The 25,433-nt window shown below is 43.6% G+C and overlaps 1 protein-coding gene across 2 annotated transcripts in view; it reads right to left on the reverse strand.

Moving 5' to 3' along the window:
• Positions 1-25,433, reverse strand: part of Dstn (destrin, actin depolymerizing factor) — a 35,578-nt gene that overhangs the window by 1,301 nt on the left and 8,844 nt on the right. Inside the window, exons 1-3 of one of the 2 annotated variants that reach the window (XM_055602634.1) lie at positions 24,218-24,377; positions 4,396-4,703; positions 2,205-2,281 (exon numbers count right to left, since the gene is read on the reverse strand). In XM_055602634.1, the coding sequence (XP_055458609.1) occupies positions 2,205-2,281; positions 4,396-4,703; positions 24,218-24,220 (388 nt within the window). In that variant the 5' untranslated portion in view covers positions 24,221-24,377. Of the gene's footprint in view, positions 1-2,204; positions 2,282-4,395; positions 4,704-24,217; positions 24,378-25,433 lie in introns of those variants that run through there. The other variant, XM_055602633.1, reaches the window with a different exon arrangement.

Here is a 25,433-nt window from a genome sequence, read left to right on the forward strand (position 1 = left end):
TAAAGAGCATGGAACACCAACTGTGAGAAGAAATAATGTTTAAGCACATGCATCAAAATAATGACCCCTCGGGGGCTGGAGCGATGGAGCCAGTGGTTAAGAGCACCCTTTGTTCTTCCAGACGTCCCCAGCCCAATTCTCAGCAAACAGATGGCGCCTCACGGCCATCTATACTGGGATCTGACGCCCTCTTCTGTCATGCAGGTGTACATGCAGATAGAGCACTCATATACATAAATAAAAGAAAAAGTTATTAAAGAAAAATGACCCCTCAACAAACAATGTTAACTGAAAGTACCAGAAGCACAAGCACACATTCTGTTATGATTCCACTTATTTTTACTCTAAATCAGCCTCAGGTAATGAAGTCCAGGAACCAGTTACAACCATGGTTCAGAAAACAGTAGGGACTGGTACAGATGAAAGTAAGCATTGAGGAAAGGTTTGTGGGGCTAGTAATAGATAAACACAATCATGTTCAGTCTGTGAACATTCAGAGTTCTATATTAATGAAGGATGGTATACGTTAATAAAAAGGTAGGCCTAGTAATTTTTTCACGATTCCTAAAAGAAGTGGGGCTGGAGACACGGCTCAGTGGTTAGGAGCGCTTCTTGATCTTGCAGAGGACCAGAGACCAGACCCAGCACTCCCATGTGCGGCGTGCAAGCAGCCTGAGACTCCAGCGCCACAGGATCTGGTACCCTCTTCTGGACTCTGAAAGTACCTGCATGTACATATGCATGAATCCACATGCTGATGCTCACATAAGCACATAATTAAACGTAAGGTAGAAGCTGGGTGGTGGCCACATACGCCTTAAGTCCCCGCACAGAGACAGGCAGACCCCTAAGTTTGAGGCCAGCTTGGTCTACAGAGTTCCAGGACAGCCAGTGCTACACAGAGACACCTGGCCTCATTAACAAAAAGAAAAAAGACAAGCATGAACTAAAAAGAGTGTTACAGAAAACATAGCCCTGTGATGGCATCACACAACACGCATATTACAGTGCAGTGATGGGCCTTAAGACAATCCCATCGGTGCACTGTAGAACTTGCTCACCGGAGGGCTTGCACACAGCAGTTTCTCTGCACACAGCTGCTGTGTTTTAAACAGCTGCACAGTTGAGTCTACCATTTGAAGATTATTTCTCAAACTGATCAGTTTTTTAAAGAACTTCTGACTAAGTTGAGAAAACCATTGATGATTACATACAAAAAGTGACATGGTGTGTCCCACTGAATAGCCCGAAACCAAGTCCTATGTAGCCTTCCTCTTAACTCTTGGGTTTCATCAAAATACTGAAACTGAGACTGAGAAGTCATCTGAAGTGTCGGTTGACAGGTTAGTGAGTGTAGTCTAGGGCCCACGCCAACACAAATGCACAAAGAATCCACTGACTTGAGCAGCAGCGGGGCTTGGGAAAGGAAGCAGGAATTCCGATTACGTAACTCATGAAAACAAGCTAGATGAACCAGTTCTACTCCAGCAATACAAAGGCCAGTCACAAAAAAACAAAACCAAGTCTGGGTAAACCCTTGTCACCTCTGCTCCTCAGCTGTTTGGATCACACTGGCAGGGAGGTGGCAGAAAACTGAGATCAAGCCTCCTGCCCCAGAGCTGAGAGAACCGAGGCCCATGAGGTTACTGGTTCTGGTCACAAAGCAGTTAGACAGCAAGCTCGGCCCTTGTGCAAGCCTCTGGGCTTGTACCCCATGCTTTTTCCACCATACCAATATCTTCTGGCTGGAGTCTGGCCAAGGCCACGTCATCCGGACCCCAGCCACCCAGTGTCAAGTCAGTAAACTGGCCAGCTCAGGTGAATGTGTTTTTCTTTGGACCCAGAGGAATCAATTAACCTAAAAGCACACCATTCAACAGTAAAGCTAAAGGTAAGAGAATGATTCTCACTTAAGAGCATTTCCTTCCTGCAGCTTTGCCAATGACTACATTTAAAAACAATGAATAACAAACCAACTGATCCCCACCTGTTATGTGAAAAACTAGCTGTACAGTAATGGACATGGGCCAGCAGATGTACTGTGACCAATTTAAGACAGAAGATGCTCAGAGGGCACCTCTTCCTTTGTTGCCAACACTCTCAAAAAAACAAAAAACAAAAAGGTGGGTTTTAGAGACATTCCAGTCCCAATTCTGGGGACTCCCTATATCCATAAAAATTTCAGAGCCAAGTCTAGCTTGTACCTGGAAATTTCTTCTTGATGGCGTCCTTCGAGCTTGCGTAGATCATTTTGCTTTTCAGAGGTGCTTGTTCTGGTGCCCTGAATAGAAGGAGGCCAGAGGAAAAAGACTGTTGTAGAGAAAGGGAGGTCTAAATCGCATTAAACAATCTCACTGAGACAGGACTCAGACAGAATCTGAGAGTTTTCTATTTCTCACCTCTGAAGGTAAATGTTATAAATGGTGACATGTACAATAACCACAGTGGAAAATAGGTACAAGAACAAACAAAAAACCAGCCAAACAAACAAAGAAAAAGGAAGAAAAAAAGGCAAGTAAAGGAAAGAAACATTGCCCAACTTAAAAGCCTACTTAGCCAGCATACCCTGCCACACAGCTGTAAATTCCCCAAAGGCAGGGCTTCTCTAATTCCATCACAGGGCTCCTTCCCCAGGCCCTAACACTGTAACAGGTGTATAGGAGAAATAAAGTTTAATGAATGCACCTTCATTCGCATCCAAATTCTACTAACTTTAAGGCTCATCAATAACTATCGTTTCACATTTAATTTTTACTTATGTCTATGTGCACAGCTACTATATGCCTGCAGCATCCAGAGGCCAGAAGAGGGCATCCGGTGTCCTGGAACTGTTACAGGCGGCTGTGAGCAGCCTGACGTTGCTGCCAGTTACCACACGGTCCTCCACAGGAGCACAGTGCTTTTACCACTGTGCTCTCTCTACAGCCACTCAACAGCTACCTTTATGTACCCTCCTCCACAGATGGCGCTGTTTGTCCCTACACAAGCACTCGGCCTTACGCTTGCAGCCCTCACATTAGCGTGCTAAACAGAGTACGGCACAGCCTTCGTGGAATAGAAGTGGGGGTGATCTACCATTACCTTCCTTCAAATCTCCATGCTTTTTGGCCTACAGTCTCTACCTCTTATGCCCTGCCTGGTCAGGAAGATCACAGGAGATCAGAGATCCTCCTCCCTCTCCCAAGTGCTGGAATTAAAAGACTTTTGTCTAAGTCTTCATGTCAAATATTTGAAGACTAGAACAACCAGAAAAGGCCACATAAATCAGCTTATAATGCTAACCAGAGAATATTGTTCAGCTGATTTTTTTGCAACAAGGAAACACTGTTTCTGTCTGTAATGTGAGGCCACACATCGGAAACAGATATTCATTGTGAAATCTATTCACAATGGATCTCAGCTGGGCAGGGTAGACCATGCCTGTACTTCCAGCACTGGGAAGGGCTACAGTTGAGTTCCAGACCAGCAGGGCTATAGAGTGAGATCCTGTCTCAAAATATAAAGGCATCTTTTTAGCTAATTAAAATTTAAACTCAAAATTAATTTATGTTGTCTTCACCCCCAGCCTGTCTCTTTGAGGCATGAGACCCTGGACCCCAGGATGACACCCGGGACTCTGTGTAGCCGAGTATGACTTTAAACCTGTCACCTTCCTCTCCCCCCACTTTCAAGTGCTGAGATTACAGCTGTCTGACACTGTCTGGTTAATGCCGTGCTGGGGATTGAAAACAAGGCTTCAAGCAAGCTGGACACAGTACTCTACCGACTGAGCTACGCCCTGACGCAGAACTATGTTTTTCCTCACAGGTTTCTCAGAGCCTAACTGAGGCCATCTTCCCAGTCTGAGTGATAACAATATCTGAAAATGTTTTACATGAAGCAGAGCATGTAGTAAGTATGTAGGCTAACTAGATACTACAAACATAGCAAACTACCGGAGGAAGGAATGGCATCAACTTCCTCAGAAGAAAACACACCACAAATACTTAAGTGGAGAATGCGTGCCCAGGAGCACAGGCTGATGCTCAGCATGACAGGCTGAGGAAGGGCTGTGGTTTACCAGTAGGAACATTTGGTAGAAACAGGGAATTTTGATTTAGAAACAGTGAGTTCTAAGAATCCACAAAATAAACTTCCTCAAGTGGTGTTCTTGTAAGCAGACAGTGTGGCTAAACTCTCAGCACAGCGTGGACTCGATAGAAGGCTGCAAACACTGACAGTGAGGGCCAATAGCTTCATACAAACTATCTTTAGGGTCTGGGGTGCAGTGCTGGAGCCCTGGCCTAACATGCGTGTGGCCCCGGGCTCCACCCCCACGTCACCAGTCCTGCCCTGGTCCCCACAGGGCTCCCCGAGAATGGGTGGGAGACTAGCTCTCACTCCACAGGGGCTCACCACAAGAAGAACATGAGCTCCTCTTTTCTGGACTCCTTGGTTTCAAAGCTTGCATCATACAAAGCGTAGCGGCAATCTTTCTCAGGGAGCATGCCCACAAAATGCTTGAAAGGATCAGTTATGGTATCACCAACATCTCCAACCAAGATCTCTTTGCCTTCTTCCACAACTATGCACTTTTTGTCTGCACTGAGACAAAAAATGACAGCCTTCTTTCTTTTTTTGATTTCTTCTGGTGTGGAACATTTCCGAACTTTCATGTCGTAGAAAATACGACATACTTCATCTGCAACCTGAACTCCTGAGGCCTGTAAGGAGAAAAGAAATGTGCAAAAGGGTTTATGACTCTTCAGTTTCACATAGAAAACACTGCATTGTCTACAGATCGGCATATACTTAAAGCCTTAGGAGTGTGGGCTTTACTGACTTCAGACTTACACTTAGTGTACAAGCCATTCTCAGCAGTACCTGGGGTAAGAGGAAGCATCAGTGCGGCAGCCTGTCCAACCCTCCAATCTACAAAGGGCTCTTAAACAGCTGAGCACTGTTACCACCCATGACCCCCAGCCTGTCTCTTTCAGACATGAGACCCTGGACCCCAGGCTGACACCCGGGACTCTGTGTAGCCGAGTATGACTTTAAACCTGTCACCTTCCTCTCCCCCCACCGTCACCTCCCCACTTTCAAGTGCTGAAATTACAGCTGTCTGACACTGTCTGGTTAATGCCGTGCTGGGGATTGAAGACACGGCTTCAAGCAAACTGGGCACAGTACTCTACCGACTGAGCTACGCCCTGACACAGAACTATGTTTTTCCTCACAGGTTTCTCAGAGCCTAACTGAGGCCATCTTCCCAGTGTAAGTAATAACAATATCTGAAAATGTTTTACATGAAGCAGAGCAGACGATTTCAGCTTCTTGGATGGAAAAACTCCAGTCCTACAACATCTCTTTCTCAAACAAACAAAACCAAAAATATGTTTCAAAGCTCTGATCAATATTCAGTAACATTAATTGCTTGGTTTTAAATTTAATTTGCCATGCAAGAGGAACAGCTTAGTCAGTAAAGTACTTTTTTTTTTTTTTTTTTTTTGACACGGTTTCTCTGTGAAACCCTGGCTGTCCTGAACTCACTTTGTAGACCACGCTGGCCTCAAACTCAAGAGACCCACCTGTCTCTGCCTCCCAAGTGCTGAGATTAAAAGCATACGCCACTATGCCTGGCCCAGTAAGGTACATTCTATGAAAGCCATAAGAACCTGATTTTTGAACCAACACCCACAGCAAAAGCAAGGCATGGTAGTGCACTTGTAAACCTGATACAACAACAACAACAACAACAACAAAATCTCTGGGCCTGTGGCCTGCCAACCAAAACTAATCTACAAGCCCTAAGTGAGAGACTTTGTCTCCAAAACAAGATGGACTAACAAGTGTTGTTTGTGAGGAACAACACTTGAGTTTAACCTTTGGCATCTAGCCTCCAACATACAAACACACACATACATACACACACACACACGGGCATATGCACACAGACATTTTTCATTTATAAAATATTTAAATTATAAATTGAGACAAGAACAAATATGAAGTTTACTGTTAATAATGAAGATGAGTTTAATTTGGTATTCTGTTAACCAAAAAAAGAATCCTTTGTCATGTTATTACTTGTTAGCCTGGATCAGGGAGTTCAGGAAGCTCTTGATGCCAAAAGATTTTTATGTATTCACTTTATAATGCCAAAAGATCTTAAAATGGTCCTTAACCTCTCTGTCTTCTACTGTCCATCTTCATGTGCTATGGACACTAACTCTAATAGCCATCATTCTCTTGCTTTACTAGCTATTTCAGTGCACATCAGCTTTTCTAAAGCCAAGATTACAATTTAAAGATTTAATAAACGATGTAAAAACACTGATAATCAAAATGAATGCCAAGTTATATGAGAAGCTAAAGTTCCTGAAAAATGAAGAAAACCCTACAGAATGAGATTTACAAATCATAATAAATTTTTACTCAGAATATATAAAGAATCCTTTTGAGTAAGTAACAAAAAAAAGAACCCAATTAAAGACTGATCAATGGATCTGAACAGACATTTCTCAAAAGAACATCCTAAATACAAAGGACCAATGTGGGAAAAAATGTTCACATTCTGCAGTCATTATACAATGCCAATCAGAAATTACACTTATTGGAATGACTTAAAAAGAAAAAGACAGCTGGGCAATGGTGGTGTACAATTTTAATCCCAGCACTTGGGAGGCAGAGGCAGGCAGATCTTTGTGAGTTCAAAGCCAGTCTGGTCTACAGAGCGAATCCCAGGCCAGCCAAGGCTACACAGAGAAACCCTGTCTTGAATCCCAGCACTGGGACTAAAAAGACAGGCAGACTCTGGGGCTTGCAGACCAGTCAGTCTAGCAAGACAGCAAGTTCCAGGTTCAAAGAGACCCTGTCCCCAAAAATATAATATGGCACAAAGGGATACTGAAGACACTCAACACCAACTCTGCCTAAACACACACGCACACGCGCACACACGCGAGATCCACTCCCAAATGGTAGTGAATGTTGTGGACAAGCTGTAAAATCTCAAACACCCCAGCAGCACAACTGCTAACAAGTCACACCCACTTGAGCAATTCTCAAAGAGCTAAACATGGACAGATTGGCTCACCTAAGAATTCCAGTTCTTCTGTATACATATGAATGAAATAAAATGTTTATACGGGTAAACAACCACACACAAATGTTCACAAAACCACTATTCATACAGACATAAAATGGAAACCACCCCAAAGTCCATTAAGCGAATAGATTTTTTTTTTAAATGCAATTCAGCCACAATAAAGCAAAAATGAAGAGCTGACATGGCACAACATAAACCTCAGAATGCATCATACTCAGAAAAAGAAGCCAAAGAGAAATGACTGCACGCAGCATGATCTTACGTATATAAAATGCCCCTGAAGGCGAATCTGTGAGTAGACGAGTGGCTTTCAGGGCCCAGGGCCAGGGAAAGGGGCTGACTGCTAACTGGCAATTTTCTTTTGGGAGTGATGGAAATGCTCTGCAGTAAAACTGCAACTTAAATATGTGTGCAGGAAACTGGCTGCGGTGGTGCTCGCCATTATCCATGCTAAGCCAGTCAGATGTCTAAGGTGGGAAGGTCACCAGTTCGAGGCCTGCCTGGGCAACATTAGTGAGAGCCAGTCACGAGAATACAAGAGAAAATGATGCCTGCACAAATGTCAGGGACTGTTAAAGAGCTCTACATACCCTCTGGCCCTAGCTATCTGGTCCACATCTACTCTCAATCTCCTCCAACTTAGCTAACCAAATTCACACATTTTTCTTATAAACGCAACTATGTAAATGAACACTTTAATAGAGTAGCAATCAGAAAAGTAACACTAGCTAGAAAACAAAAACTATACATGTTACTATATTCATATTCTTATTACATGCGCGTGTTTATTACATTTTAAAAGTCACTTGTACTCCTATTAGTGGACTAGGGGAAGTGCATAGAGGGAGAAGAGGGAGGAAGGGTGGGACTGTGAGGAGATGAGGGAGGGGACTACAGCCTGGATACAAAGTGAATAAACTATAATAAATAATAATAAAATTTTTAAAAATTAAAAAAATAACTTTTAAGCCTTTTAGTGCTTTAGTAGTATTTTCTGATCTTTGCAAGAAATGGAAAAAAATGTTCAAATAATATTATCAAGGAAGAATTAGAAACAGACTCCACTAGAAAGACTCCCAATTCCTCTTTAGTCCTTTATAATGCTAATATCTAAGTTTCTTTTAACCAACAATCAAGTCTTTCTCTTTAAGATACTTTTATTTATTTATTTATTTTAATATATTTTTAATTTTTTATTAATTACACTTTATTCATTTTGTATCCCCCCATAAGCCCCTCCCGATCCCACCCTCCCTCCCCTTTCTGCATGCATGCCCCAAGTCCACTGATAGGGGAGGTTCTCCTCTCCTTTCTGATCTTAGTCTATCAGTTCTCATCAAAAGTGGCTGCATTGTCCTCTACTGTGGCCTGGTAAGTAGAGGTGGTGATCAACGAGCAGGCCAATCAGATTATAATTTATCATTCATATAATGTGTCTGGATCAACCATTCCCCTTTCCTCCCCTACAACTCCTCCCGTATCCTTCCACTAATTTTCCTTCCCAACTTCATGTACTCTCATTTTTTTAAATATCTACTGAGCCCGCTTGGTGCTTGCCTGATTCTCAGAAGGCAGCACTGAAGCTTTGTATTTAGTCAACCAATACCTGAATGTATCTAAAGCATCTCCATCTCTAAACAAAACCTGAAACTGATTCAGAAGTATACTGTATACTGTAACTGAAAACGAAGTAATCCTGGTTCTGCGGTGTGGTGTGGCTGGCTCTAGTCTGACAGTAAGCCTTTTCTACCAGAAGTGCCAAATATGCTGGTTTCTGATGAGACGTGTACCCCCTAAGCACTCATGCTTGAGGAAATGACCACTGAAGACAGCAAAGAAAATTATTTGAAACAATAAAAAACATTTGGATGAACAAACTTTCAACTACCACAGTGAGGTAGAAGACAAAAACCAAAGTCAAAGATTTTCCTTTGGTGGCTACAGTGTGATGTGGTGAAGGGGAAATGGTCAGGATGGCACCAAGACAGGGCCAAGCATCTGGGTGGAAACTGACTTACAGCACTACAAAACGAGCAGCCTGCAGGACAGACAGACTGGCAACTAGAACCCCAGGGCCCACGCTGATGACAGTGCCGGACTCAGGAGGATTCAGTGGCAAGGTCCTTCCAAGAGCAGGTTCAGGAGTTTGGAGACACTGGCTGTTTTAAAAACAATGACCACAGCAGTGCTTTCCACATAAAAGGACAAGACCAGAAAGACTTGTGGAAGGGCATCAACTTCCACAGACAAGAGGAGACAGCAGGTTTCCCTTGGAAGTAGAAGCTGCAGCAGCACTGAGGCAGGCTGCCATCGGGGCTCAGGAGCAAGCTCTTGACAATTCCTGGACTCGGGAAAAAGGCTGGAAGTGTGTATGGTGGGGGTCACACCAGTTCAGTGGTTAGGAGGTAGATTACTCACTTCCCCTAACTTTCACTTCAGTGCTTTAGGGGCTTTGACTATAGGATGGCTCTTCAGGACTGGTACATAATTCTGTATTTTGCCTGTGAAAATAAGAAACCCAGCAGGTAGGCAGTTTGTTAGATGATACAGTTAAATAATATTTGTTGAACTGTTATTTATAGCCAGGCTCAGTATGGATAGACAGTTCTGTTTGTAACTGTTCCCCAGACCCTTCATACTAATTTTTATATAGTCAAATGTAAACCTGAGAAAGCCCAGAGCAGATCCCCAAGCCTGCCCAGACTCCCCACTGCCTCTCACCCAAACACTTCCTCTCATCACACCAGGAACTCTTTTACTTAAGACCTACTCAACTAGAGAGAACTCATGCCTGGTAATGGAAACCCAGAAATAACTCAAATGCTAAGAAAGTCATGGATCTTGAGGGAGAATATATAACTACCACTTTATTAAATCAGCACAATCCCAACCTTCACTCTAAGGAAAATCCTCTTTGCAAAAGACAAGAGACCATTACAGCAATCCACAACTAATCAAAATGCAGAGCTGTAGCTGGGTCCCAATAGAGACATCTACAAAATACTGCACCTACGGCTCAGGGAACACTGCAGAAGACGGAATGAAAAAACTGTAGAGCCAAAGGATTGGGGCCTTTGCTACGAGATTTTTGTCTCCTAGTCACGTCAGAGGCTACATCCAAAGTCTCACCAACATGACTGCTTAAATGTGAGCTGAACAAGGATAACACCAACTGACAGGCCAAACTGGATGAGGAAAAGCCCAGGAGACCCTGACCCTACACAAACAACTACTAGAAACAGGAAAGCCGGGAGCGGGAGAGGTGCTCTTCCCAGGAAATACCACACCAATTGGTTGTCCAGTGCCAAACACACATACTAGTCCCTGCAAATACACATACAAGTAACATTATACAGACTGTGCAAGTTACATTTATGGATATATATGTACATGCATGTAATAACAATGAAAAGAGGCCATGAATTTGAAAGACAACAGGGAGGGGTCCATGGGATGGTTTGGGGGGGAAGAGAGGGAAGGGGGAAATGTTGTAATTATATTATAGTATCAAAAATAAAAGGTTCATTTACACCACAATGAAGAAAGCTGTGGTGGCAGGTGAAGAAATGCTCCCCCCTAAAACCTGTCCCTTCCAGCAGGTGTCAGTCATGAAACGCAGCAGGATTCTTCCCTCTCCAGGTAAACTGGAAATACACAGAGGCACTAAGTACAGTACAGAGTATGCCTTTGCTTTTAAGATGTCTGGAAAAAAGGGGGAAGAGGATCTGAAGAGATGGCTCGGGGTTAAGAGCACTGTCTGCTCTTCCAGAGGTCCCAAGTTCAATTTCCAGCACCCACATAGTGGCTCATAACTATCTATAATGAGACCTGGTGCCTTCTGGTGTGCAGGTGTGTATGCAGGCAGAACACTGAATACATAATAAATAAACTTAAAAAAAATAAATGTCTGGCCAAGGAACTAAGATAGCTAACTCAAGCTTCTGTTCCACTTGTCAAGCGACAGGCCGGCAAGACGGCCATCGGCAGCAGGAGTACGCATTCTGGCTGTGCCACTGCCCACCCTGACAGCTCCCCAGCTCCCTCCCAGGGCTGTCACACCACACTCCAGGTGCAGTTACTGCATCAGACAGCAGTGATGGAGAAAATGTTTCAAACTAACTCGCTTTACTGCTTCATTTGAGAAAGCCGAGTGAGGCAGGCATGGTGGCGCATTCCTTAACCGTGGCACTCAGAAGGCAGGGACAGCCGTATCTGAGCCTGAGGTCAGCCTGAGTCCCAGGACAGCCAGGGCTACACTGAGAAACCACCTGAAAACCGAAAAATTAGTTAATTAAAAAACAAATATTAAAAAAAGGAAAAGCCAAGTGGAAAGGAAACTTAGCAACCATTTTCAACCATAAAAATCCTGTCATTTCAGAGCTCAGCTCAGTGTTGTGGGGTGACCTAGGCAGCAGACCAAACGGCAGCTTTCCTGCTCATGCGCTGTTTAGTGAGCCCCAACTAGCTTCTTGGAGGGTGGGGGCAGAGGTTCAACCTCAAAGCTCTGGGAGCCAAAGTCCAAGTTGACAAAAACAAAGGAAAGCCTTCGCTAGGCACACATGCCATGTACTTGGGAGACGAGTCCAACAAGGCGGCCTGTGGATTTTCTACCCCCAAGGGGCAGGCAGGAAGCGAGAAGTGTAAGACTGGAGGAACAGCAAGGAATTCTACAAAAAGTTCTTTTGGGGAATCCCCACACCTCCTACAGTGTTTCACTCTGTAACTCCCTATCACGTAACGAAGCTGGCTTGCAACTCTCAGAGATCCACCTGCCTCTGCCTCACTTGTGCTTAATAGGTGTGCACCACCACACCCCGCTTCTTAAAAAAAAAAAAAAAAGTGGGCTGAATCGATGGCTCAGAGGTTAAGAGCACTGTGTGCTCTTCCACAGGTTCTTAGTTCAATTCCCAGCAACCACATGGTGGCTCACAACCATCTATAATGAGATCTGGTGCCCTGCTCTGAAGTTAAGGCATACATGCATATATTGCATATAAAATAAATAAGTAATTTTTTTTTAAGTGTAAAACACATACACATACACACACACTTGCGCAGTCACACACAGTTTAACATCAGCAGGAGAAATAAAAGCAACTTAGGGACGGTAAGAACACTGGGAAACAAGTTAAAGGCATGACTGTTCTCCAGTGACCTCCAATTTCCTTTAGAATAAGATCTAGACCCAACGCAGGACTTGAAGGGCTTAATGCGCTACCTCTCTAGCATCCTTTCCCACATCGTGCTGGCAAGGACTCTCATTCCGGTTTACACACAGTTAAGCATCCCTGGAGAGCTCACACACTCTTGTGGAGCTCTAGGTTTCTCCTCTCCTCTTGGCTGCCCTCATTCAGGGTCACTCAGCACCTCCTCGAGGAAGGCAGCTCTTGGCCCTTCAGTCATCAGCTCTAATCAAAATCTGCATCTGGTCCTCTACATACTTACGAAGACTACAGTGATTTATATTATCCTGATTATCTGTTGGTTGACTCCTGCTCTCAACTTCTCCCTAAAAGAACAAGAGTTCTTCCTTGGTGATTTTTAATTTGTTACTTTGTTTTTGTTTAGGCCTTGCCAGGATCAGACTCACAGCCCTGCACATGCAAAAGGCATTCTACCCCATGCCTCCAGTCCCACCCTCCAGGTGTCTCCATTATTGCACTTTGCCCTCATATCTTTACCATTCTCCACCCACCAGCTGGAACTGTGATACTGCCAACTAGATGATTACTTAACCAATAAAAGTTTAACAGTATTTTTTATCTTGAAACTTGTAAATATGTATTTTTTAGTTTTAAAAAACTTTCTAATGTGTGAGCATCATATTTCACATAAATTTCAGGATAAATGTAAGATACAAATATACAGACTAATCAATATTCAAGAGTATACTAAGAAATCAATATTCCACAAAACACATTTAAAAGTTTGTGTGACCTAAAATGCTACTACGGGTCCAATTTGATCCTGCAGATGAAAATTTTAAAGACATTACCTAAAACAAGGTATCTACAAGTTTTGCCATGTAGAGAGAATGTCTCGTGGATTTCCTTGCTAAAATTTGAAAAAGCATCTTTGCATCATCATTGTGAAGATGGAAAAGCAAAAATTATTCCCTGTAAAATCAGGAATAAGACAAGGACACTGATTTTACAACATTCCTACCCCAGAATTTGAAGTCTTACCCAAAGAAGCATAGCAAGACAAAGAACTAAAGGATATCCAAAGAAGAGAGGAGAAAAACACATTCTGTTTGCAACAACATGATTCTCTATATAAAAGTCTGACTATCAAACTGATAAAAGAATTCAGTAAGTTGTAATATATATTAAAAAATCAATATACAAAAATAGTAGCATTTTAATATGTCAATAGTAAACCAAGCAGAGAAAAAAAATCCAGAAGGCAATCCCCACTGCCATAAAAATATACACATGTAGCCCAAAAGAACAGACAGAGAACCTAGAGATAACTCCATAATCTATAGCTAATCACTGATAAAAACCTACACTATAGCAAGGCCAAAGTCTTTAATGAATGATGCTGGAAAATTTGGAAATTCATACACAAAACAATAAACTAGACCCTAACTCTCATCATATGAAAATCAAGTCAAAGTAGATCAAAGACCTAACATGAAACCCCATCCTCCTCGTCCCTCCCAGACACAGGGGTGACTTTCAAGACACTGAATTGCTCTTGGATATGGTTCCCAGAGCACAGGCAACAAAAGCAGAAACAGGCAAATGGGGTTTTAATCAAATCAATTAGTTTCTGTACAACAAAAGATACAAGAATGAAGAGACAAGCTACAGAGTAGGAAAAAATATTAGTAAACTATTCATCTAACAAGGGATGAATACGAGTATCCAGAAGAAACGAGACCAAACAGAAAAATAACAATAATCTGATTTAAAGAGTGTGTGTGTGAACAGACCTTTCTCAAAGGATAAAAGACCAAATATATGGAAAAAAAGTTATCAGGATTAGTGGAAGGGAAATGCAAAGCAAACCCTAACCAAGCACCACCATCACACTCCTGTTAGGAAATGGCAACATCAAGAATCTAAACACAGGGGGCTGGAGAGTTGGCTCAGAGGTTAAGAGTGGTTCTGCTAACTGCTTGTCCAGAGGTCCTGAGTTCAATTCCCAGCAACCACATGGTGACTCATACCCATCTATAATGAGATCTGGTGCCCTCTTCTGGCATGCAGGCAAAATACTGTATACATAATAGATTAGTAAGTAAATCTTTAAAAAAAAAAAAAAAATCTGAATCTCTCCATGCTGGTAAAGATACAGAAAAAGGTGAACTGTCACATATATCATTGGTGGAAATGGGAACTTCTACAGCATTATGGGAATTATTATGGAGGAGGTTCCACAGAACACTAAACACAGAACTCCCACAATCCAGATATTTTACTAATTATATACAAATCAAATCAGCCTAGCAGAGAGGTGTCTGGTAAACCCCCATGTTTACCCAACACTAGTCACAAAAACAAGATCAGAAATCAGCCAAGGGCTTCCCCACACCTGCCACCACTACCCCACTCCACCCTTTTCAGAGCTGCTCACACTCTTCCCTCTTCGCCTCCCAAATGAGGGAATTACTAATATGTGCCATCACACCTGGCATTATTTGCTCCTTTTAAATCACATCATTTGGAACTTTGCTCTTAAGTTAATATATTCTGAACACTACTCTCTTGTTGGATGAATAACTGGCAAGTATTCTTTCCTGGTTTTCAGGTTATCAGTTCACCCTGTTGTTGCTGTAGAGATCACTCAAATTTATTTTGACTTCACAAATCAGACACTATTTTTGAAGAAACGATGTGGCTGCATAAAAGTATAAGCACAAGGTGACATTTCCTAAAATAATGAACTTAAACTTAACATGAGTCAGTGTTATCGTGTGGACCATTAACAACTGAAATGGTGAAATAGCTGAGGCATGAGTAGCCCCCCCCCCTTTTTTTAAGAACTGAGAAACTGAAGGCACTGTCCATCTACACATAGTTCAATGGCTCTTAGGAGGTGGGGATCAGTAGGAGAAAACAGGTTAGACCCTAGACATTGTTCTTTGATCTCTGCTTCCTGGCAGCCTTGGGACAAGCAGCTTTCTTTCACCCACAGTGCATTTCCATCATGGTGCTTTTGTCCTGCCACAGCCACGTCTAAAGTTGTGGGGGCAGGCAGTCACAGACAGACACCATTAGCAAAAAGGAAAACTTTTTTTTTTCCTTTAAACTACTAACTCTATTTTTTCACAGCATCGAAAGTGGACATATTACTTTTCTCCCTTGTTTGCAGAATTTTAGCCAGACAAGCCTTTCTGTCCTAGAACAGACCAAGCTCATTCTCTTCTCAAGGTCCCTTGATGAGATCTCCAGCCTGTTAAACTTCTTACACAACTCCATCTTGCCTGGGACCAGCTAGGCAGAAATCTTTCTTTTTCAAATTAAGTGATTTGGCTTTTTCTATTCATCTAGCAAGAAATGAAAAGTAATAAAACTGAGGAACAAAACAACCAACCTAAGACCACACAGAAAGAGGCAAAGCCATACTCCAAAACCATTCTTTTAACTGGTATGTTGGCTCAAATGGACGTGGTAACCTGAATCACTCTAAGGATGGCAGGAGACAAGATAACACAACGCCCGATACATAGTTAACACTTCAGAGTTACTTTATTCTTTCAGGTATTAGGCCTTTAAGCTCTTTTCTATGACAAGAAGTCCAATAAGTAAATATTATCCAATTTGACTTCACAAAAGAGGCGTTTCTGTATGCCAGAATCATTTAAACTGCTACCTAGCAAGACTTGCCTTGTCTATCTCATAGGATTTTCATAAAAAGATTCAAATTGAATTATAATGTGTATGCAAAAGTGAGGTCCTATTCGATTGTTTCAGTGCTTTAAACCTCAGTTTCCAATGCTCTTTTTAAAACGTGAGAGCAGAGGTATGAAATTAAAATATTTCACTTCTATAGGAACTTGTTTGTCAAAATTAAGAAAATCCTCTTAATCACTTATTTATTATAATTCAGCAACATCTATGTAAGCTACTATGAGAAAGTGACTGTATTGTTGAGATGCACAGCTTCATCAAATTGGTACTACCTGCTTTACAAAACATCTTTTATGTATTATAAAAAAAACTGATTGCCTGGAGAGATGTGTCATCAGTTAAGAGTGCTTCCTGCTCTTGGACTGAACCCGCATAGTGACTGTTAACCGTTTGTTACTCTAATTCCAAGGATCCACCACTCTCTTTTGGTCTTTGGGGGTTCCTGCATGCACGCAGTACACATAAATTCACACAGGCACAAGCACACACATAAATAATAAACAAGCTGACATCTTAGCACTGCTTCTTACACATGCGCAGAAGTGCCTAATCCAGTGTCAGTAGTATTCAAGCAAACATCCCACCACAAATTGAACAAACCAATCTTAATAAACCAAAAGGGCCACCTCTAACCATATACAGTTTAGTGACACCTTGAAATGTGGATAAGGAATAGTTTTTCTTAAAGTTTATTTCATTTTAATTAACAATAATTAAATAATTGCTAATAAATTTGTTAAGGGGCAATCTGGGTGTACGAACCTACTTTTTAAACTACAGTCATGGTACCTGAACAGAAGTCAAGTATGCCCTATGAATACTTAGATGCTTGACATGAGCCCAGGTGGAACTTAGCTTCAGGCTGGCCTAGAACTCAAGATCATCCGGTCTCTGTCTCCACCTCCAGAGTGCTAGGATAAAGGTGCACAACATCAAGCCTGACTGAGACGTACTTTAGTGTGAAATATATACAGATTTCAAACAATGCAAACATGGAAAACTTACTGATTTTTCTATCAGTCGAATGCTGATACAATATATTAGATAAGGCTAGGGTGGCTTAGTAGAGTGACTGTTGGGCACACACAAGGCCCTGGGTTGGCATCTAGTGCCACAAGTAAGTAATTATAGTAGTTTAAAATTTTACCTTTGCTTTTTGCTTAATTTTTAAGGAGGAATGGGAAATTATATATGTGTGTGTGTGTGTGTGTGTATGTATATACATACGCATACATTCCTGTAACAAAATTCACAACTTAAGAAGTCCCCAAAGCTCAATGACTTAAAGATCTGCATAAAAGCAAGACGGCTCAGTCTTATCTGTCAGTTTCAGCTCTATAGCCATTGAGAATGCAACCAAATGCATTTTATTAAAATTAAATGACAATGACATTTTAAAAAGATTTATTTATGCATACAATGTTCTGTCTTCATGTACACCTACAGACCAGAAGAGGGCACCAGATCTCATTATAGATGGTTGTAAGCCACCATGTGGTCACTGGGAATTGAACTCAGGACCTCTGGAAGAATAGCCAGTGCTCTTAACCTCTGAGCCATCTCTCCAGCTGCGCACCCCCCCCCCTGCCCCGCCTTTTCTGTGATAAGGTTAAAAGAGCTACAACCTAGCTGGGCACAGTGGCAATGCATATAATCCCGGCACTCAGAGCAAGCAGATCACTGTGATTTAAAGGCCAGCCTGGTCTACAAAGTTCAGGACAGCCAAGGCTACACAGAGAAACACTGTCTCAAAAAACCCAAAAAGATATACATCCTGTAACATGATATACAAACGTTGAAAGGATTAAAGTCTTCCTTTGCTGGGATCCAAGGGCAAACACTGTCACTAGTGTTCCTGCTGTAGCAGGAAGTGAAGTTTCCACCTCCCAGCTGCTCTATAGCGGAGGAGGTCTAGGCTTTTACACACCTTCAACTAGATATTAAATTCACTTTACTTGTTTTTATTACTGAAACTGAATCCTTACGTTTGGACATAACAGGAAATTAAGGAATCCAGTTAGCAGCATGTAAGCATGTTTAACGGCAATGTCAGCCACTAAAAGATTAGTTTGGTATTAGAGTTACCAATCACTCGGATTAAAAGCTGGATTCAGTGGGGTCCTTGTACAGCAGATTCTGATGCATGTAACTAGATTTGTTCAAAGTATTACTGGGCTGAATAAACCTGATATAGTTTTCTAACTCTACCCCTTTCACAGCAAAATGTTAAGATAAAAAAAGGCACAAATAGCTCCGAAGCATAATTCCAAGTGGAAACCTCTCACTGTAACAGCACTAGGAAGCAAGGCTATAAAGAAACACAAAACAAAAGCAAAAACATCCTACTGTGAGATACAAGCCTTTCAATATGACTTCATCAACAACCCAAAAGGGAAGAGGCTCATGATATTTTAATAATCTCATGTTTTATGTTCTGTGGTTTGCACACCACGGACAGCCAGCAAACTGTACACCGAGCGGATCTGGCTGAATCACTCAGAACAAGGCCTAGAGTACACTTAGCAGACAAAAACAATGCATTTCTATGTACAAGTCAGCTTCCCAAGGCCCAGAGACTTTCAAATGTCAAGAAGTCTATGCTCCATCTCAAACATTGTTCTGAAAGAAGTAAGTTTCGGTAGTATAAAGGCACAAACATTGCAGGCCCTTTAGGCTGTTAAGCACTAACTCTATTTGTGGACAACAGTTGTGGTGTTGGCATATCACTGTGGAAGTGGCATATCCATGCAATCCCACCACACTAGCATGGATGGCGGGCTAAAGACCAGCCTGGGCTAGTTATACACAACAGATGCATATCCTGTGAGACAGAGAAGGAGAATGAGTTTGTTTTGCATGGTGGTTTTTAAGTGGGCTTTGTTCAATTCACAACAAATTTAGGTAGAAAACAGAGTTTCTGTAAATTCTCTGGGTATTTGCTTTATTTATTTTACAATTTATGCGTATGGGTGTGTGCTTGCTTGTCTCTATGTGCCACCATGTGTGTGCAGTGCCTGTGGAGGCCAGAAGAGGGCATGGGGTCCCCTGGAACTGGAGTTCTAGGTGGCTGTGTGCCACCCAATGAGGGTGCTGGGAACTCAACCTGGGTCCTCTGTAAGCATAGCAAGTGCTCCTCATTACTAAGCTACCTCTCTGTTTTTAACATTCTGGCTAAGGAACTGCCCAGGATAAAGGGACACGGGTAGAATGGAGAGTAATCTCTGTAGCCCCTGGCTATGAGAACTATCCTGAGTCACTCTACAGTCCACCCGCCATTCCAGAAGCCTGAAAATGACAGCTGAAATAAGGAGGTAGCATTCCTCTTCTGCAATTTTAGCACCTTAAGATGCCTGGAAAGGCACAACGTGGAGGAATTTAAGTCTACAGTATTAGGATCTAGCAATGATTGAAAATCATGCTCTTGCTGATTTTTCTTCTTCGTGTGTGTGTGAGAGTACTTGATTACATAGCTCTAAAGTCAGCTCAGATGAAGTCAGGTTCACAGGTGTATCATATATATGAGGCTTTGGGGTCTATGCCCAGCCTCAAATAACAAAAAAATCCAAAAACCACAATATATAAAAATGCACTCAATTCACTTCTAATAAACATAGAAGCCATTTTCTACATGTTAGACAGGGAAGGGATACAAGGCTCATGTGAGGTAAAAAACAAATAGAAAAGAGGCTGTGTCAGTTTTCACCAACTGAGAGTCAAGTGCTCAAGCATACAGCTTGAGGGACATCTTTTATTCAAGCCACCAAAGGCTATAGATGAGATACAAAGTAAAACATACCAGCAGGAAGTAAAAATATGCATGCCCTCCACCCACAGGTCTCGGTATTCATGCCAAGAGACACACACAGCAACTAGATAGCTAATATGTAATAATGTATATGGAAACCAACTATGGTGGAAAGTTTAAACAGATAAATCAACTGGAGAAATGTTCACTAATAGAGAAATGAATACACTTGTACAGTTTTACAGTGGAATAATATTCACTCCAACACCCTGAGCTGGTGAGATGGCTCAGAGTAAAGGCATTTGCCCACAAGCCTGAAACCCTGAGTTCACTGCCTAGGAGCTACATGCTAGAAGGAGAAAACCAACTCCACCAAGTTGTTCTCTGACTTCTGCAAGCAGACCTCTGCAAGCATTTGTAAATAGCACAAGAAATTACGTAAATGTAAGCCAGCTGGTGGTGGCACACGCCTTTAATACCGGCATTTGGGGCAAGGGCAGGCGGATCTCTGAGTTTCAGGCCAGCCTGGTCTACAGAGCAAGTTCCAGGAGAGCCAGGGCCATGCAGAGAACCCTTGTCTCAAGCACCTGTCCCCCAAATTAGGTAAATGTAATAAAAACCAACACCCTCCCCAAAAGAACTTAAAAAAAAAAAAGGCTGAAAGGGGCTAGGCAAAGTATAGCATATATATATATGTATATATATACACACATTACTGAAGAATGAATGACAAATGTATACATGTACAACCACAATTATAAAAGTAAGGGTACTGGAGGAAAGGCTCAGCCAGCGGTTAAGAGCACTTATCACTCTTGCAAAGACCTGCAGACAATCCCACACAGCAACTCACAACTATCTGTAACTCCAGTTCTAAGGGATACGACACCCTCTTCTGACCTTCATGGGCACTGCACACACATGGCACACAGACATACATGTAGGTGAAACAACCACATACATAAAAAAATTAAAAAGAAAAACCATAAAAGTGGCAAAGAATTAAATCTATCCACTGAGGTGGCTATGGTGAAATGGCCCTGCACCTGCACCTTTGGAAAGCAGGGGTGGCTGGGAAGTCCACATCATTCTATTCTGGGAAGGCAGGATTTTTAATCCCAGCACCTGGAAGGTAGAGGTAGGCCTATCTCTCTAGGGATGAGGGCAGCCTGAGCTAGCAGTGAGACCACCGCAATTGTAGAAACAGGAAAGAGGAGAGGATGCACACAGATTTTCCCTTCCTGCCAGAATGTTCTACTTTGTATCTCATCTATAGCCCTACTGTACCTTCTCTGACAAGAGAGAACTGTTCATATCCTTTCTTAAGACTTCCTGGGTTACCTGCCTCAGTTCCCGTTTTCTTGAAGACATTTCTCCATTATGAACCTTCTATGAATTTGCAACATCCTAAACGAAACCATTTCCTTAACGAGCCAGCACCGTAAGATCTTTGAGTCAGGTTGGAACCCTCTAGGGCGGGAGGAGACCCGATAGGAAGATGTACATTTAGCTGCAGTGACAACAGCCAAAATTGACCCCCAAAGTTGTTATTTTTCTTTTGAAAAGAGGATTATTATTCTGCACACCACTTTACTACTTTAAATGCTTCAAAATTAAGAACTGTAAATATCAATGTGAATAAGAAAAAGTAATTTGTAGGTGGCAATCTCTCCTTTAAGGCAGTGGTTCTCAGCTTTCCTAATGCTTCCTTTAATACAGCTCCTTATGTTTTGGTGACCCTCAACCTTAAAATATTTTTGTTGTTATTTCAAAACTGTAATTTTTAATCATATCTGATATGCAAGCCCTATGAAAGGATCGTCTGACCTAAAACTGTTGCCTTACAATATGCTTTCTCATGTTAATCACAGCACTTGGGAGACAGGCAGGCAGGTCTGAGTTTGAGGCCAACCTGATCTGTAGAGCAAGTTCCAGGGCAGGCAGGGCTGCACAAAAAAAAAACAAAAACCCCAGTCTCAGAAAACAAACAAACCTACCAAACAAACAAACAAATGTTCGTCCAACTTATTTAGCTGAACTGTTAAGTGTTTTTCCTAATCACCAAGTGGCAGAATGTATCTGTAATCCAGGCCACGGCAATTAGCTCAAGGTGTTGGAGCAGCGCTCCACATACAGCAAATGAAGGCTTACATTATCACAGATTCCTAACTCTCTTTCCAGGCAAAACTATGCCCCTACTTTCCAGAGAGCCATAAAACTATGCTGCAAATGCATTCCTTGGTTAAGGAAGACTAGCCGAATGCACATGTGATGTGTGAGGCCATACTCAACAGAACTGAGCAAATAAACCTAGGAATTTTATAGTGGACCGGTAAATAATCTTTGCACATATGACACACCCAGTACACACCCCGAAATTTTATTCAACATGTGCAAACAGCAGGTACTTTTCCCCCTGTGAGGAGGGGCTTTGATAGAGACATTTATGGTGATATTTTGTAGTGAGACATTTGAAAAATGACATCTCATTTTTCTAATTTCAACTTGCTTCATTCCAACTGCTCCTAGAAGACTTAATGAGTACCAGGAAGTAAGTCTTCCAATTTAAAGCAAACACACATGCAATTAAAAGTTTACTTTCCCTACTCCCACCCTAAAAAGAAGAAAAGGGGTGGGGGAGCCAAACATAGTAGGAAGGAGGCTAAGAGAGTAGGCTAGGCTACCCTGGAACATAGCAAGACCCCAACTCAAAAATAAAAACACAGAAGCTAGTGTAGTTTTTAACACCTGTAATCCTAGAACCTGGAGGCTCAGTCAGGCTTGCCTCAAGTTCAAGTCCAGCCTAGGCTTTACAGTGAGCGGTCCATGTGGTTCCGGATTACAGAGTGAGACCTGCCTCAGAAAAGAAAGCCAGGCAGCTCACCAAGTTTCAAACACAGAAAGTACTGGAATCTGGGATATTAAAGGAGAAACTGTCTCTCTAATATTCTCTAACAGCTGGACTGGATGGAGCTCTGTGCTTACAAAACCAAACATAGTAAAAGTCTGTGTTCTGAATTCTTCATTCTTAAAACACATCCAGAACAGGTAAAATGTCTCAGCAGTTGCCAGGCAAGTCTGACAACCTGAGTTCAATTCCCAGAGCCCACAGTGAAAGAAGTGACTCGGCAAAGCACTATGGCATTCCTGCACCCACATCCTCAGACCATAGTACATTAGTTCTTGGATGTAGGAATGAACCCACCTTTAGTTTTTATTTCTCTCTCCTCCAAGTACCAGGAAATACAACAGAACCTTCTTTCGTTTTATTTGAATCTACACAGGGCAGTTAAGCTTTAAAACTAAGCATTTACACAGTTAAAATGTTTGGCCCTGTTTTAAATATAAAGTTTGTGTTCTCCGCTAAAAGATTGTAATCAGCAGAGCGAAGAGGAGACACCAATCCACTTCACAGCACTTCATTACACTGTTAAAATTAACTCAAAGTCTTTAGATTCTTTACTATAAACTAGTATATTCATTTAAAACTTAAAGAGGTTCAAAAGATTTCAGGGACTGATCTATCTGTAGCTCAAGGAGTTACACCCAAACAAGACTTAATATCAAGACACTATTAAGCAAGGAAACTATCCACTTAATCTAGTGAGCCAGCCTGCACCGGCGAGCCAGTTGGTATAGGCTAAGGAAAAACCAAAGTTGTTATTCGGTGAAAAAATTCTGTAGACAGATAAGTGGGCACCAACTGCTTCCAGGCGCACAGATAGATGTAGCAACAGGAGAGTATTTCTAGCAGTGTGGCAAGGCCTTGCCAGCAAATGATTGACCAAAAATGGTAACAGTGTGCAGACTACAGTGACAAAACGTTCTACCTGATCGCCCAGTTGAGATTCTGTTTTACAGCACATCTGAGTAACAGTTTAGAGGTAGAAGAGTTTGTAGATTAAACAAAATCTCTACCATCTCAATACAACGAACGTTTCTCTTTTTAAAGTCCTGCAGTAATTAAAAGGTCTTTCTGAAAGCTTTTAAACTTGCATCAGGAAAGCACCATCATGTCCACCCCGGCATCCAAAGTTGTGGTAAAGACACGTTCTCAGGTCAAGGCAAATTTCTGGCTCTGGACAGACAGACCCGGCAGGGAAGGGTTAAAATAGACACTGCCAAGCTTGACAAGCCCGACGAGAGTGCCACTGAAGCTGATTGCCAGATACGACAAACAAAGCCACGGCAAGGCCACCCGGTTCTTAATCACGCTCGTTAGCAATCACCCCGCCCTCTAGGGTGTTCAGTAAGATCCTTCTTTTCCTGCTCGGGAGAAAGGGCTGGAAAGGCTCTTGGGTCACTGAGCTGGCCTTAGGGAAAGCCGCGCCCACACGGACGGTCGCCGGGTTCCGCGGCCCACCCCGGGGAGCTGCAGACCTCTGGCTCGAAGGCAGCGAGGCCGGGCGGAAGACGATCCCGGGCAGCGGCCTGGGGCGGCTGGGGCACGATGCGGCCCGGGAGCTGCCGTGGAGCCGTGGGCCGCGGCCCCTCCCTCGGCGCACGCCCGAGCTGCGGGTCACTCACCATGTTCGCTGCGGCGGACTTCGGGGAGAGAGCGACGAGCCTAGCAGCCAAGTACGGGCAGCTTCCACCTCGCGGAAGAAGGACCAGCAGAACGAGCGCAGGGCGGACGCGACAGCTCGGCCTTATTAAGGGCGGGCACGCGTTGCGGGCCGACTGCGGCTGCGCGCGCCACGCTCCTCCCGCCGTTGCTGCGCAACAGGACGGCCTCCCCGGCCAGGCCCCACCCAGGAGGCCCGGCAGTCTGCAGACCGCTGGGAACCTCACTCGCGCTGAGTCCCGGGAGCGCGTGAGTCTCCGCCCCCCTGCCCCGCCCTGAGGAGCGAGCGGCTGCTTCCCGGTGAAGGGCAGGCGCAGAACGCGCCAGGGTGGCTGGCCCCGCCCCGGAGGCGGGACCACGGATGCCCCGCCCACCGCGCGCCTGTTGCCCATACATGGAAGTCGCCACCTGGCCAGGTGTGCGCGCCGGCGGGGCGGGGCCGCAGAGCGGGGTGGGCGGGGCCGCAGAGCGGGGTGGGCGGGGCGAGCGCCGGCGGGCGGGCCGCACCTCTGCTGGGCCCGGAGGACTCGCTGAAGGGCGCCCGGGACCGCAACCCGCATTTTTTTACCTACTTTGGTGCTGTTCCCACCACCCTGTCCTGATTGGCCAGCCCGGCACGTCGGGCCGTCGCGTGAGAGGAAAAAATCTGCACGTTTTTCCCCCTTCCCGAGGCGAGCGCGGCTGTGGAAAGTGCTGTGTGAGTCAGCGCTGGTCTCGGGACTGCAGAGCCCGAGGGATTGGTTCATCTTCCGGGCGGGCTGCGAGGAGGCCGCGGGGGCGTGGGGGACGCCGCGTGGCCCGGGCTGGCCCGGCCCCGCCGCCGCGCCTGGGGCTTCTCCTCGGGGAGCTGTGTTTTCCTGAAGGGCGGTTGCACGGAAATACTGCAGTCCTGCCGTGGGGTTCTCAGCGAGTCTTTGTGCTGAATAACAGGAACCCGCCAGTCACGGGGTAGGGTGACAGCACCACGGTCTATACCAAAACTTTTAGTTCTCTCGAGAGAAGGCTTCTGGGCAGGATGGCCGTTGTTTTGTTTCCTGGGTGTTATGTAAAATCTACCCCAGGTAGCTTTTGTTCTGCCTACGTAGCAAAACGCGATTCCTATTAGGTCTCTCTCCTTTTCTTTCTCGAAAAAAAAAAAAGTAAATAAATAAAAGGCAAGTCGTCTCCTTCCGCTCCTGC

This window comes from Psammomys obesus, unplaced genomic scaffold, assembly GCF_907164565.1.
Source record: "Psammomys obesus unplaced genomic scaffold, mPsaObe1.curated_primary_1811, whole genome shotgun sequence".
Lineage (NCBI taxonomy): Eukaryota > Metazoa > Chordata > Mammalia > Rodentia > Muridae > Psammomys > Psammomys obesus.